Source organism: Lynx canadensis, chromosome C2 (assembly GCF_007474595.2).
Source record: "Lynx canadensis isolate LIC74 chromosome C2, mLynCan4.pri.v2, whole genome shotgun sequence".
NCBI lineage: Eukaryota > Metazoa > Chordata > Mammalia > Carnivora > Felidae > Lynx > Lynx canadensis.
The window spans coordinates 60,820,384-60,832,989 of NC_044311.2; the positions used below are offsets into that span (position 1 = coordinate 60,820,384).

General features: G+C 37.3%; 1 protein-coding gene across 3 annotated transcripts in view; it reads right to left on the minus strand.

Moving 5' to 3' along the window:
- Positions 1–12,606, minus strand: part of WDR49 (WD repeat domain 49) — a 142,410-nt gene that overhangs the window by 77,412 nt on the left and 52,392 nt on the right. For all 3 annotated transcript variants that reach the window (XM_030328718.1, XM_030328717.1, XM_030328716.1), the window contains one exon: positions 1,372–1,605. In XM_030328718.1, coding sequence (XP_030184578.1) covers positions 1,372–1,605 — 234 coding nt within the window. The remainder of the gene's footprint in view (positions 1–1,371; positions 1,606–12,606) is intronic.

Consider the following 12,606-nt stretch of genomic DNA (forward strand, 5'->3'; position numbering starts at 1 on the left):
TAGAGGTGTGAACACCCAACTCAACCGTACAGTGATTCTTCCCGCTTCGTACCCCATATGTGCGTGTTCTATTGTTCCCTGAAATTTGCCTGTATTTCCGCTATCTTGGCTTTATCTTCACATCCCAAATGGGAGATTCCTCATCTTCGTGTCCCGTTTCCTGAATTCCGCCTGGGAGATTGCTCATCTAATGGCGAGACAACATAAGATCTTAACATCCACATACAGACCTAGCTTTTTAATTTTGCAGATCTCAATTAGCAAAATGTTCTCCTGGAAATAAATAACATCTCTCAGTGGCCACCAGGGAGCCGAATTAACTGGCTGCCTTCATAAACTTCAGTAAAACATTTACGGGAGAATGTTCCCCGCAGATGGAATTCGAAATGGATTGTTTTGTAAAGGATTTTTATCTCCTACAATAACCAGAAAACAGAGTGTTTAAAGTACTGACACGGCACACTACTCATTACCAACAAAGGGCTTTCCACCCCTTGCACAAAAACCGAACCACTCATTTCTGCACGAGCGCAGAAGCTTCTGCGGAGGGGAAGGGAGGACGGGTTGGAGTTATTGTTTAATTGGCCGCAAGCTGGATACCAGCTCTCTGCTCCGCTCCTGCTGTGCAGTTACCATCAGGCCTGATCACTGCAGCAGGCTAAACTTCCCCGGTGCCTCTCCCTCCACGACGCCGCACGCTGGTCCTCTCCGAAGGCCTGGGGTCTGCGCGGCATCCTTGCTCCAGAGGAGCAAGGGCGTCCTCATTGACATGCAGGTGGCGATCCCGTAAGCAAAGGCTGCAAAGTGTCATTAAAGTAGCGGGGAGACAGACGCCGCTGGCGCTGCATACCAAGTGGCGCCACATTTAACTGAATCATTTTATTATGAATACATTCCGGGCTGCCACTGTGAGCCGCTGGTGTAAAATATGCCTGGCAAAATGGATCTCTGCTAATTACATTTCATGCATATTTCAGAACTTTCCGCGGAGATCCAGGAGGATGGTGCTCATAAAAGAGAACTTTACAGCCAGGTTCACTGGCATTTGGCACCAAGACCCAAACTAGCGAGCGACGAACAGAAGCTCAATTATATTACACGTTGTGTTTGTTTTAGTCGGACTATCCTAATTCCTTACAACTCTATCTGTGCTGCTGTGGTCACGGGCTGGACACGAAATCACCCTTCAATTCCACCTGAACACACATTATTGCAGAAAAGCACATGGCTGTTAAATCATTTCTTCCTCACGTTTTGTTTTTTGTTTTTTGTTTTTTTTTCTATTTGTCCTCAGTTGCCTTACACTGAATTAAGGAAATGAGCCTCTGGACATGGGGACGTGTCAGAAGAGTGACAGAGAAGCATCATTACCTGCTTCAAGACTGAATTGTAAAGAACACAAGTGACTGCTTTCTTGTGACTCTTCACCCTCTTGCCGGCCTCGCTTTCCATTGCCAACAATCCGAGCTGGTTATTAAATGAGATGAAAAGTCGTCCGTGGGCTTCATCAAAGTGGAAGAGACATCTGAAGTCCTGACTTTTGGAGAAAGAACAAGCTATCCTCTGGATGGGCAGCTGGTGCTGAATATCCCAGAGTCTCAAAACCTGGTTAAAAAGTGACAAAGTCATATGAACATGTCAAGAATAATTGTAGCCTTTTAGCCCAAATCTTTTCTAGTTCACTCTCAACCCAGGGCAGATAGTTGTTTCCTCTACAGTGTTACAGTTATTTATACTGTAACATATGGCACATATGACATGAGAGAGAGAGAGTGAGAGAGAGAGAGCACACTCAAGTGGGGGGAGGGGTGGAGGGAGAGGGGGGAGGAAGAGAGAGAGAGAGACAGAGAGAGAATCTTAAGCAGACTCCACGCCCACAGCAAAGCCCAATGTGGGGCTCAATCTCACAACCGTGTGGTCATGACCTGAGCCAAAATCAACACTTAGATACTTAACTGACTGAGCCACCCAAGTGCCCCAAATGTCTCCTCACTTGTAATCTTCTGCATGGAAGAATTGTGTTTTGTCTCAATCCCCGGAAGGATGTTGCATTTAGCAAGTGCTTGTAGTAGGCAAAAATAATAGTCCCCCCAAATGCCCATCTCCTAATCCTGGAGTGTGTGAATATGTTGCTTTGCATGACAAAAGGGATTTTCCAGGTGTAATAAATTAAGGACTTTGAGATGGAGAGATTACTCTGGTTGCTATGGGTGAGTCCAGTGTAATCATAAGGGAGAGCAGAGTGATGGGGTATGAGAAGGACTCCATCCAGTATTGCTGGTTTTGAAGATAGAGGAAGGGGGCCATGAGCCAAAGAAGCCGGAAAAGGCAAGGAAACTAATTCCCCCCAGAGCTTCCAAAAAGGAAGAGTCCTGCCAACACCTTGATTTTAGCCCAGTGAGACCTATGCTGGGATTCTAACCTACAGAACACAAATGCATCTGTGTTGTTTTAAGCCACTGAGTTTGTGGTTAGTTGTTACAATAGCAAATGAAAAGTAATACAGAGTCTCTCTCTCTCTCCTATATGCAATATTATATACACTTTTTATATAGTTGTTACACATTATATGTACATATTAACCTCTTTTATAACTATAGAGTATAGCATATTACCTACATAGTATATACATACATATATATTGTGTATGCGTGTGAAGTAAAAGACTCGGTATTAAGTGAACTCAAGTTCACATAAACCACAGACATCAGATTCTTATTCAAACACAGACAAACAAGGCACAAAAATGACATGCAGACAGAATGAGACAAACACGGGAGAAAACAGGAAGAGCAGCTTTGCAGGTATACATGCTGCTGTTCTCACTCATGGAACAGCATTAACACAGGCCAGTGAGGGAGAGTCACAGTGAAGACGGTGAAAAGTCCCTCCAAAAGATGCGAGCAGGCCAGCTCTAGAGTTAGACTTTTTGAGTTCTCATCTTGGTTCTGCCTCTTATTCTACGGTGACCTCTAACAAGTTTATTTGTCTGTCTGAGGTTTTGATGTAGTACCTAACTCATCCAATGCTGTGAAGATTGAACCAAAGCCCGTGTCAAGCATTTAGTATGATAACCAGCATGTAAAAAGCGTTCAATAAATGCTTTTATTATTAAGTGTATTTTATTCTTTTTTTCATCGTGTAAATATTAGAACCTAAGAGCAGAAAGGGTTCTTTCAAATAAACTAGTCTGTGTTATCCGATGTAAGATTTCTAAATTATTGATAAAAAACGGTCTCTGTTTAAATGAGTGTTTACAGGCAACCCTGTAGTTCTTAACTTATTTTTATTTTTTTAAGTTTATTTATTTTGAGAGAGAGAGCGAGAACAAGTGGGGGAAAAACAGAAAAAGAGGGAGAGAGCGAGAATCCCAAGCAGGCTCTACACTGTCAGTGCAGAGCCCAGTGCAGGGCTTGAACTCACAAATCATGAGATGATGACCTGAGCTGAAATCAAGAGTTGGATGCTTAACTGACTGAGCCACCCAGACACCCAGTTCTTAATCTATTTTATTTTATTTATTTATTTTTAAAGTACATTATTTTATCTTTAGAGAGAGAGAGAGAGCACAAACAGGTGAGGGGCAGAGAGGAAAGACAGAACCCCAAGCAGGCTCTGAGCCATCTGCACAGAGCCTGATGTGGGGCTCAAACTCACGAACTGTAGATCATGACCTGAGCTGAGATTGAGAGTCAGAGGCTTGAGAGACTGAGCCACCCAGGTGTCCCTTAACCTATTTTAAATCATATAATCTTTCGGGAAAATAAAATCTGTTCAAAATGATGGTCTATCCCCTCCTCCTAAATGCATATGCCCATATATATATATATATATATATATATATATATATATATATATAATCTTTCATATAATTTCTTTGAGCGTATAGACACGCGCATCTCCCAAACATATGTATAGACTCAGAATCTGCTGGTTAAAAGTCCCTGTGGTATCTACTATGTACATTCACCCAGAGATATCCTCTTCTACCTTCTGGTTCTACCCTCTTTTCCTACATCTACATAAGCCTCTTCTTTTTATTTTATTTTATTTTATTTTATTTTTTTTAATATATGAAATTTATTGTCAAAATGGTTTCCATACAACACCCAGTGTTCATCCCAAAAGATGCCCTCTTCAATGCCCATCACCTACCCTTCCCTCCCTCCCACCGCCCATCAACCCTCAGTTTGCTCTCAGTTTTTAAGAGTCTCTTATCATAAGCCTCTTCTTAACACTTCTTGTCCATGGTAAATGATCCCAGTTCCTTCAACCATCTTAACATCAGAACTCACTGATCCATAGCAGCCTCTTGATTCTCTCAGTCTTTGCACTTTCTCTCCAGGGGAGGATCATCATTCAGATTTTTTCAACTTTTGAAACCATAGTTGGATATGTTGATGGTGTGAAATCCAATAGCACTGGAGGGCTTTATTCGCAGCCCATCCCCCATCCCTCTAAACCTCAAGCCCTACTCCTCAGAGACAGCCTTTTTAAAATTATCTTTTAAATTTTTATTACTTGGAGACAGCCTTCTTTAACTCTTCCTGAGTCATGGATTTCTCCATGACACCAAATAATAGCAGTGTGTGTGTGTATGTATGTGTGTGTGTGTGTGTGTGTGTGTGTGTGTAAATATCACATATTGATCAAATGACTCTCCTTTGAATGAAAAGGCATTGCTTACATGCTCTTTCTCCCTTCTCATTCCTCCCAATCTAAACTTTTTTTTCTGGCCCTACTGGTTCTGATACTTTAAAATAATATACTTACACAATAATTATCACGTTATCAATTTAAGACAGTGTCTCTCTACCCATCAAAATGCAAGATAAATCCTCAGAATGGATCCAGTATTTCAGGTGTGTTCTACACTGTTACAGGCGCTGTGACCGCTTTCAAGTCACTTATTTTTGCATCGTGATTAAGTCACTCCATCAGGAATTTTGCTTACCTTGAGGCTCTGTGCAAAACTCTTAAATCTTACTCCCACGAACAAATAATCAAGCCAGACGTCTACCATCCTGCCTTCAAAAATCTGATGCTTTAAGCTAAGACTAGGATTTTCCTACTTTTTGTTCAAAGTTTCCAAGTATGACAATATAGTTTTGAATCCTAATTCAGTTATATTGACAATTCCTCCCTAATTTGTCCACATATCCCATGAGACATAATAGATGTTCAATAAATTTTTTTTAAATTTGTTGAACATTGTGGCTCAGCTAATAACTATTTATCCAGCTCATTGGTGGAGTTCATCAGCTAGGATAAAATCCAAGAATATAGAACCCCATAAAAACTTGCCTCACTTCTGCATCGTTATTCACCCAATCGCAAATCTCATAAAATCCGCAATGACATTTTATGAAACTTTTTCAAACATCTTATAGAAATAATTATGCTTCATGTATAGGGTAATCTCTCCATCTACCAACAATTATAACAAACTTAAAATGACCTAGTCAACCCCTGCCAGATAAACAGCATTACCAATCCTTCTAACCCCAAGAATATATATTTATGAAGTAAGTTGGTTCTGTGGCAAGAATTTTTCATTAAAGAACCATCCTGGTTCTTAAACATTACTAAATTATTTCTATTTAAACTATGCTGGCAATACTCCAGAATATATGTATCCTCAAAAATATAAATACTATAATAACAAAGACTTGCAAATATTTTTCAATGTGCTCTAAATAAAATAGAATTGATAAACTTATTTTGAATGTTAAAGCCACAAGATTAGACGCATCTCCATCATTCTCAAACACTCGTACTGCTTATAATCGTTATACCCTCATTGTTCAGAATCCTGTCTTGTTTAGTATAGACTCCCTTCTAAAAAATAGAAACTAACTTCATGTCAGGATAATAATCTGGGGCATAGTTGAATATAGATTAATAATAACTCAACAGTATTAATGGACTATAATTTTCACAGAATCATTTTCCACTGTGTTGTTCAAGTAATTTATATTGCCTTTAATATTTTATTGACACTTAGTTACATAAATTAAATGAAAAATTAAAAATAGATGAGCGATAACCTCTTGTCTATGATAGGTTAGTTCTTGCTATTAGCAATCAAAACTAGAAATATGTTTTTATCAAAATGTGTATATTCATTACTTGTTCTTAAAATTAATTTTATTGTTCTGATTTCTCTTCTTCCTCTGAAGATCCCTTAACTCTCTTAATTAGTGATCCTTGATCCCTTTAAGTCCCCTCCCATCTTTAATTCTCTGATTTTTCTCTCTGTTGAGAATCAAAGCAACAATATTGATGTATTACCATCATTGCACAAAACAGTGTTCTAGTATTCTCTTAGAAATCATGTCACATACCACGTTTTCCAGTTTTTCTACGCTACCACATTCTATACAAATGGTTCTTAATCTTGACGTTAGAAACACCAATGGTACCTTAGAAATGACCTATTTGGGCCCTTCTGCCAGGTCTATTAAATCAGAATCTCTGAGGATGGGGCTCAGGCATTTGTGTTTTGCTTTCTTGTTTTTGTTTGTTCGTTTTTAATTTCCCAAGCATTTCTTTTGCATTCTACCTTGACTGCTTCTCTACATGGTTTTCAGGTCAGTGCTAATATCCTTGAACAAGAAATCTTTCTCTCAGCTTAGTCAGTGATATTAAACCAGCTTTAAACCAGATAACTATATTCCCCTTCTTTCCTCATCAGTCTTTATGCTTTTAATCACAAAAATATCTCACGTTAATTCAGTTTTATTAATCACATTCTTTGACAAAATGTAACTTAAATATCTAGTTAGTATTTGAGAAGCCCAGGTTCTTCTCTGTTACGTTGAAATTGACTTCAGGGATAGAATTAGGCCACAGTGCAGAAAGACATATATTTAATCCCAATTTTCATTCCAGATTTCCTAGAGAGGTTTTCGTCATTCTCAGTAGGAAAAATAGATAGACTGACAAACATCTAAGCTTAAAACTTACAATTGAACAATTGATGCTTTTTTATTTTATATTTTCCACAAATTTTCATTTAAACTGCACATCCGGCTTTCATCATGATAGCTGAGAACTTGTGATGTCCGTCCACACTCAGCCTTCCTAAGTCTAGTCCTTGAAATGGCAGGTTTGGGAGCTTTCTATTTCATCTCCATTTTTATATTAAAAGGAATGAGTACCCGAGCTTATGATTTAATAGCATGACAACATTTAGCTTTTTATGTAACAATGCGGACATATTTTTCTGCCTAAACTTCCCCTTGTTTCAACTGTTGGCCATTTAATAATGCAGGATTATCAAAGCAAATATTTTGTTATTTGTATACATTAGAACAAGAAGTCACTGGGCTGAGACCAGACACCTAGACCCTCATTTTAATACTACTCCGAGTTGGCAGTTCAGGTATGCAATGTTACCTTTTCATTTCCTCACCTTTCTCCTAAAGGGACCCCTGCCAGCTCTGAAATTCTCTCAATTCTGTCTAGAATGTACCAAGGTTGCTCAACCTATTATCTGTGCATTCCAAAACAACAACAATTCAAACAGATTTAAGAAGGTGCACTCTGAAGACTAGACCAAAGAAATGTAGGACCTCACCATGTTTTCAGTCTAATTTTGCTGAAGAATTTTTTTCCCTGCTTCCTACAAGAGACAGCATCATTTCACATAAACATAGTAAAACTGTACTAAACAGATATGAAAATAAATAAATAAAACTGTTATTTCGTCCTCTATTAGGTTTGTAAATGGGTAACTTCATGGATGGGTGGATGCATGAATAGATGTACGGATAGATAAAGAATCTGTTTTTAGTGCACTTTCTAAAACCAAATCAGCATTATTTATATACTGGCAACATCTCCAAGTTTTTCTTTTAATTTTTTTTTTAACATTTATTCATTTTTGAGAGACAGAGAGAGAAAAAGCGTGAGTGTGGGAGGGGCAGAGAGAGGGAGACAACAGAATCAAAAGCAGGCTCCGGGCTGAGCTGTCAGCACAGAGCCCAACACAGAGCTTCAACTCAGGAACTGTGAGATCATGACCTGAGCTGAAGTCGGACGCTTAACCGACTGAGCCACCCAGGCGCCCCTCCAAGTTTAATTCAAAGTAGGAGACAAAAGAGGTTTATAGTTTCCCAATAATGATATAAAAGTGAGGGAAAGAAAAGTAGAAAACAGACTCAGGTGACTATCAAAGTGAGACCTGTTTGGCTTCATCAAACATTTGCTACTAACTCCTGCAGTCCTGTAGGGGATAGATGTAAAATGAAACAAGAAAAAGGGAAAGAGAGTATGTATCACGAGGGGATTTTGAGGACAGCAGTACAGCCGCTCAGCTCTCCAGGGTAATCCACAAAAATGGATAACCTACTTGCAGACGATAGCATAACAGGACCTGATGGAATTGGGTCTCCTGAATAGTCCTTTATGTTTTAACAAGCTTATTTATTTAGAATTTAAGCCTCTGGATAATCCACGAAAGCATCACCAGTGAACCCTTAAAGGCTATTTTGTTTGACATGATATATGCAAGCAAAAGTATTCTACTGAATATCTCAGATAATGTTTTATCATAAAGTCATAGAACAGAGTTTCCTTTAAGAAATATTTTTACCAGTCCCCCCCCCCCCCCCACCGAACTGAAGTCAAACCCAAAATATTGGCTGGAAATTAAAATCTTCTCTTGAGCTAATCATCTTTAAATTGTTACCATAACCATTATCTTCTCTGTTTTTTTTTTTTGTTTTTTTTGTTTTGTTTTGTTTTCATTCTTTTCAATGAAAATGAGAGAAGATCTCCAGCTCTAAGACTTAAATTTCTGTTAGGTGTTGGTTTGTATATTCTATTGCTGAACTAGAAAAAGTCAAAACCTTTCTAACTAACACTGTGAATTATTCTGCAAAAATCTCATTGATGTCCTAGTTCAGCCTTAATAAATTTAGATTTAATAAACTCAAGTTTAATACAGTTAACTAATACCAACATTTTATTTCAGGTGATTCCCTTTTTCAGAACAAAAGTTTACTTGGGATGTTGAAAAAAATCTCAGTTAAACTGATTTTTTTGCCCTTATCATTACTCACATAACAGAATTTTTCTTAGTCTTCAAAGATTTTTTTTTCTAATTTTGCTTTTCAAAGATCACCATTCCTATCTTATTTTACAAAGTAAATTTAAACACTTCAAATTTCTTTCTTCCTCTCTCTCTCTCTCTCTCTCTCTCTCTTTCTTTCTTCTCTCTTGAGATCTATACTAATCACAGCTTTGAAGGAAACAAATGAAAACCAGCTGGAACAAGAGAACTCTGGTTCAAGTGTCATTACAGTCTAGGTTTTTGTAGGGGGCCTTTCTGCTTCAAAGGAACACAGCTCTGAACAGAACATCATTTCTGCTGCCTTGCTGAGTTTTCAAGGAGTGGGAACAATCTCCACAGATCCAAAAGAAAAAAGAGGAAAAAAGTAACAAACTTAACACGGAAAAGCTCCTACAACCAGGAGCTTAAGCCCTGGACCATCCGCTAGGTTCAGGCACCGAGGCAAGACTGTTCCATTAAATTGGACAAGAGAAAGGGAGCACGTGGTAGCCGCAGGCAGCATCCTTGCTCGTTTCCACCTTCAGAAACAAATAGAAATTTCTGGAGGAAAGCATCTCCAGTTTAGTTCCTCAGAATGCCTAGAGTTTAGCAACAGTGACAAATGAGGTGACAATAAAAGATAACAAAACATAAAAAGGAAACAAGTCACTAAGAGAAAGAATCACCAGAATAGCCAATATCAGATTTAGATCTTTCAAAGTCCAGATACTGGAATCATTACATAAGGACAGATAATAATTACGTTGAAATGGAAGAGCTGGAAGTCAAAATCCCCAAAATGAGCAAGCACCAAGAGACTATCCCAAATTACCAGACAGTTAACAAAAATGTTTTAGAAGAAAAAAACTACATTAAAATAAAAAACTCAATGAATGGGTTATATAGACAGGGGCCACACCTCCTAAAGGCGGTCACACTTGCTAAAATACGTACAAAAAACCTGAACAAGGAATGGGAAAGAGATTCGTGGCATGAAATTTTTCTGAAAGACAGCTAAAAGAATGAATAAATGGTGAAACAGAGGCTATGGTTTCTCAGTACTTTAAAGATGTCAAATATCATCATATTCAATCAAATTTCAGCCCAAATACTAGTGTATCTTTTTTCATGAAACATGAATATTGATCCTAAAATGTACTTGGAGGGATAAAATGCAGAAGACAGTTAAAACTGAAAAAGGGAAAGAAGAAGTAGAAAACGACGTACCAGGTATCAATAGTTATGCTGGATAGATAGTGCATTATGTAGGAAAAGACAAGTAGACTGATAGAAAGAATAAAGCATCCAGAAACAAATTCATATACATACAGTAATTCAAATGATGATAACAATAGCATTTCAAACCAGTGAGAGACAAATTATTCAAAAAGTAATTCGGATATCCATTTGTAGGAAAAAAAACTTTAGATAAACTGCAAAGGTAAATGCAAAATATATTCAACAACAGAAAAACTATTGGTAGAAAATAAAGGAGATATTTCATATTTTATAAATAGAAAGTGTGGAAGACATTCCTAAGCTAGATACAAAATCTAGAGCCATAAAGAAAATCATTTCTTATATGCTTGAAGCAAGTGAAATATTGCATTATCTATAATAAAGGAAAATCAAAATATTTTTCAAACTACTACAAATCAATAAGAAAAAGACAAGAGCTAATAAGATGAAGGGCATGATCAGGTAATACACCCCCCAAAAATAAACAAGTAAAAATAAATCTGAAAAAGAAACTCATCATAGGTTTTTGTCCATCAGATTCGCACACAAAAAAGTGAACACATTAATAGCATCCATTATTGACACGATTGGAGAAACAGGCATATTTACACATGTCTGATGAGTATATCGACAAGTACAATGTTTCTAGATCTAAATCAGGATTATTTTTTTAAAAATTTAATGTTTATTTTTGAGAGAGAGAGAGAGAGAGAGACAGAAATAGAACAAGTGGGGGAGGGGCAGAGAGAGAGGGAGACACAGAATCAGAAGCAGGCTCCAGGCTCTCAGCCATCAGCACAGAGCCCAATGCAGGGCTCAAATTCTGACTGGTGAGATCATGATGTGAGCCGAAGTTGGATGCTTAACCAACAGCCACCCAGGCGCCCCGAAATCAGCAATATTTAAAAAAAATATTTAAGGAATGCATCTCTGTTGGCCCAAGAGCATTCATTCTAGGGACTTACATTAGTAACTTATCACAAAGAAATTAACATAGAGTGTTTTAAAGTGTGTGTGTGTGTGTGTGTGTGTGTGTGTGTGTGTGTGTAAGACGGTTTATAAAGGTTGGGGCACCTGGGTGGTTCAGTTGGTTAAGCTTATCACTTTGGCTCAGGTCATGATCTCAGGGCTCAGGTCTGATCTCCCGGTTTCTGAGTTTGAGCCCCCCATCAGGCTGTCAGCACAGAGCCCAGTTTGGATCCTCTGTCCCCTTCTCTCTCTGCCCCTCCCTCACTCATGCTCACACATGCTCTCTCTCTCCCTCTCTTTCTCTCTCAAAAATAAACAGAAAAAAATTTTAAAAAGATTGTTTATAACAGTAAAAACTTAGAAGTATCTTTTACAATCAACAGGTGCTTGATAATAAAGTTATGACTATCTATTACTATGGATTACTATGCAGCAAGTAAAAATTCAGGTCTCTGTGTAGTCACACAGAAAGATCTCCAGGAGCTATTATTTAAGGAAAACCAAGCTGCAGAAAAAATATGTCTTGTATGATACCATTTACATAAAAATTAATAATAAATACTACCTTGTATTTATACACAGGATATACACAGGATACTATATATATAGTATAAAATATATATATATTTATATATATTTATATATATTTTTTTTATAGTATAATATATATATATAGTTTATATATATAAACTATATATATATAAAAATAAAATATATTATATTATTATATATACATAATATGTAATACAGTCAACCCTTGAACAACATGGGCTTGAACTCTGCAGGCCCACTTATATGTGATTTTTTTTTATATAAATTCAGTACAGTACTGCAAATGTATTTACTCTTCCTTATGTTTCCTTAGCATTGCCTTTTCTCCACCTTACTTTGTGTTAAGAATACAGTCTATAATACATAAAATATACAAAATATGTGTTAATCAACTACTTATGATTAACTTACTTATCAGTAAGACTTCTAGTCAACAGTAGTAGGCTACTGGTAGTTAAGTATTTGAGGAGTGAAAAGTTACACATGAAGTTTTGGCTATGTGCGGGGTAAGTGTCTCTAACTCCCACACTATTTAAGGGCCAACTGTATAACAAAAATTATGAGAAGATATACATCAAGGGTTAATAATGGCTGTTTCTTGGGAGAGAAATGGATTTGAAGGGGAAATAAACAAAAGGAATATCCATTTTTTGCACTACATTTTTCCTCATTTATAATTTTTATGGAAGGGCATTAACCTATTTACCTGTGTAGTTTTTTTTTAAATTTTTTTTAATGTTTATTTATTTTTGAGACAGAGAGAGACAGAGCATGAACGGGGGAGGGTCAGA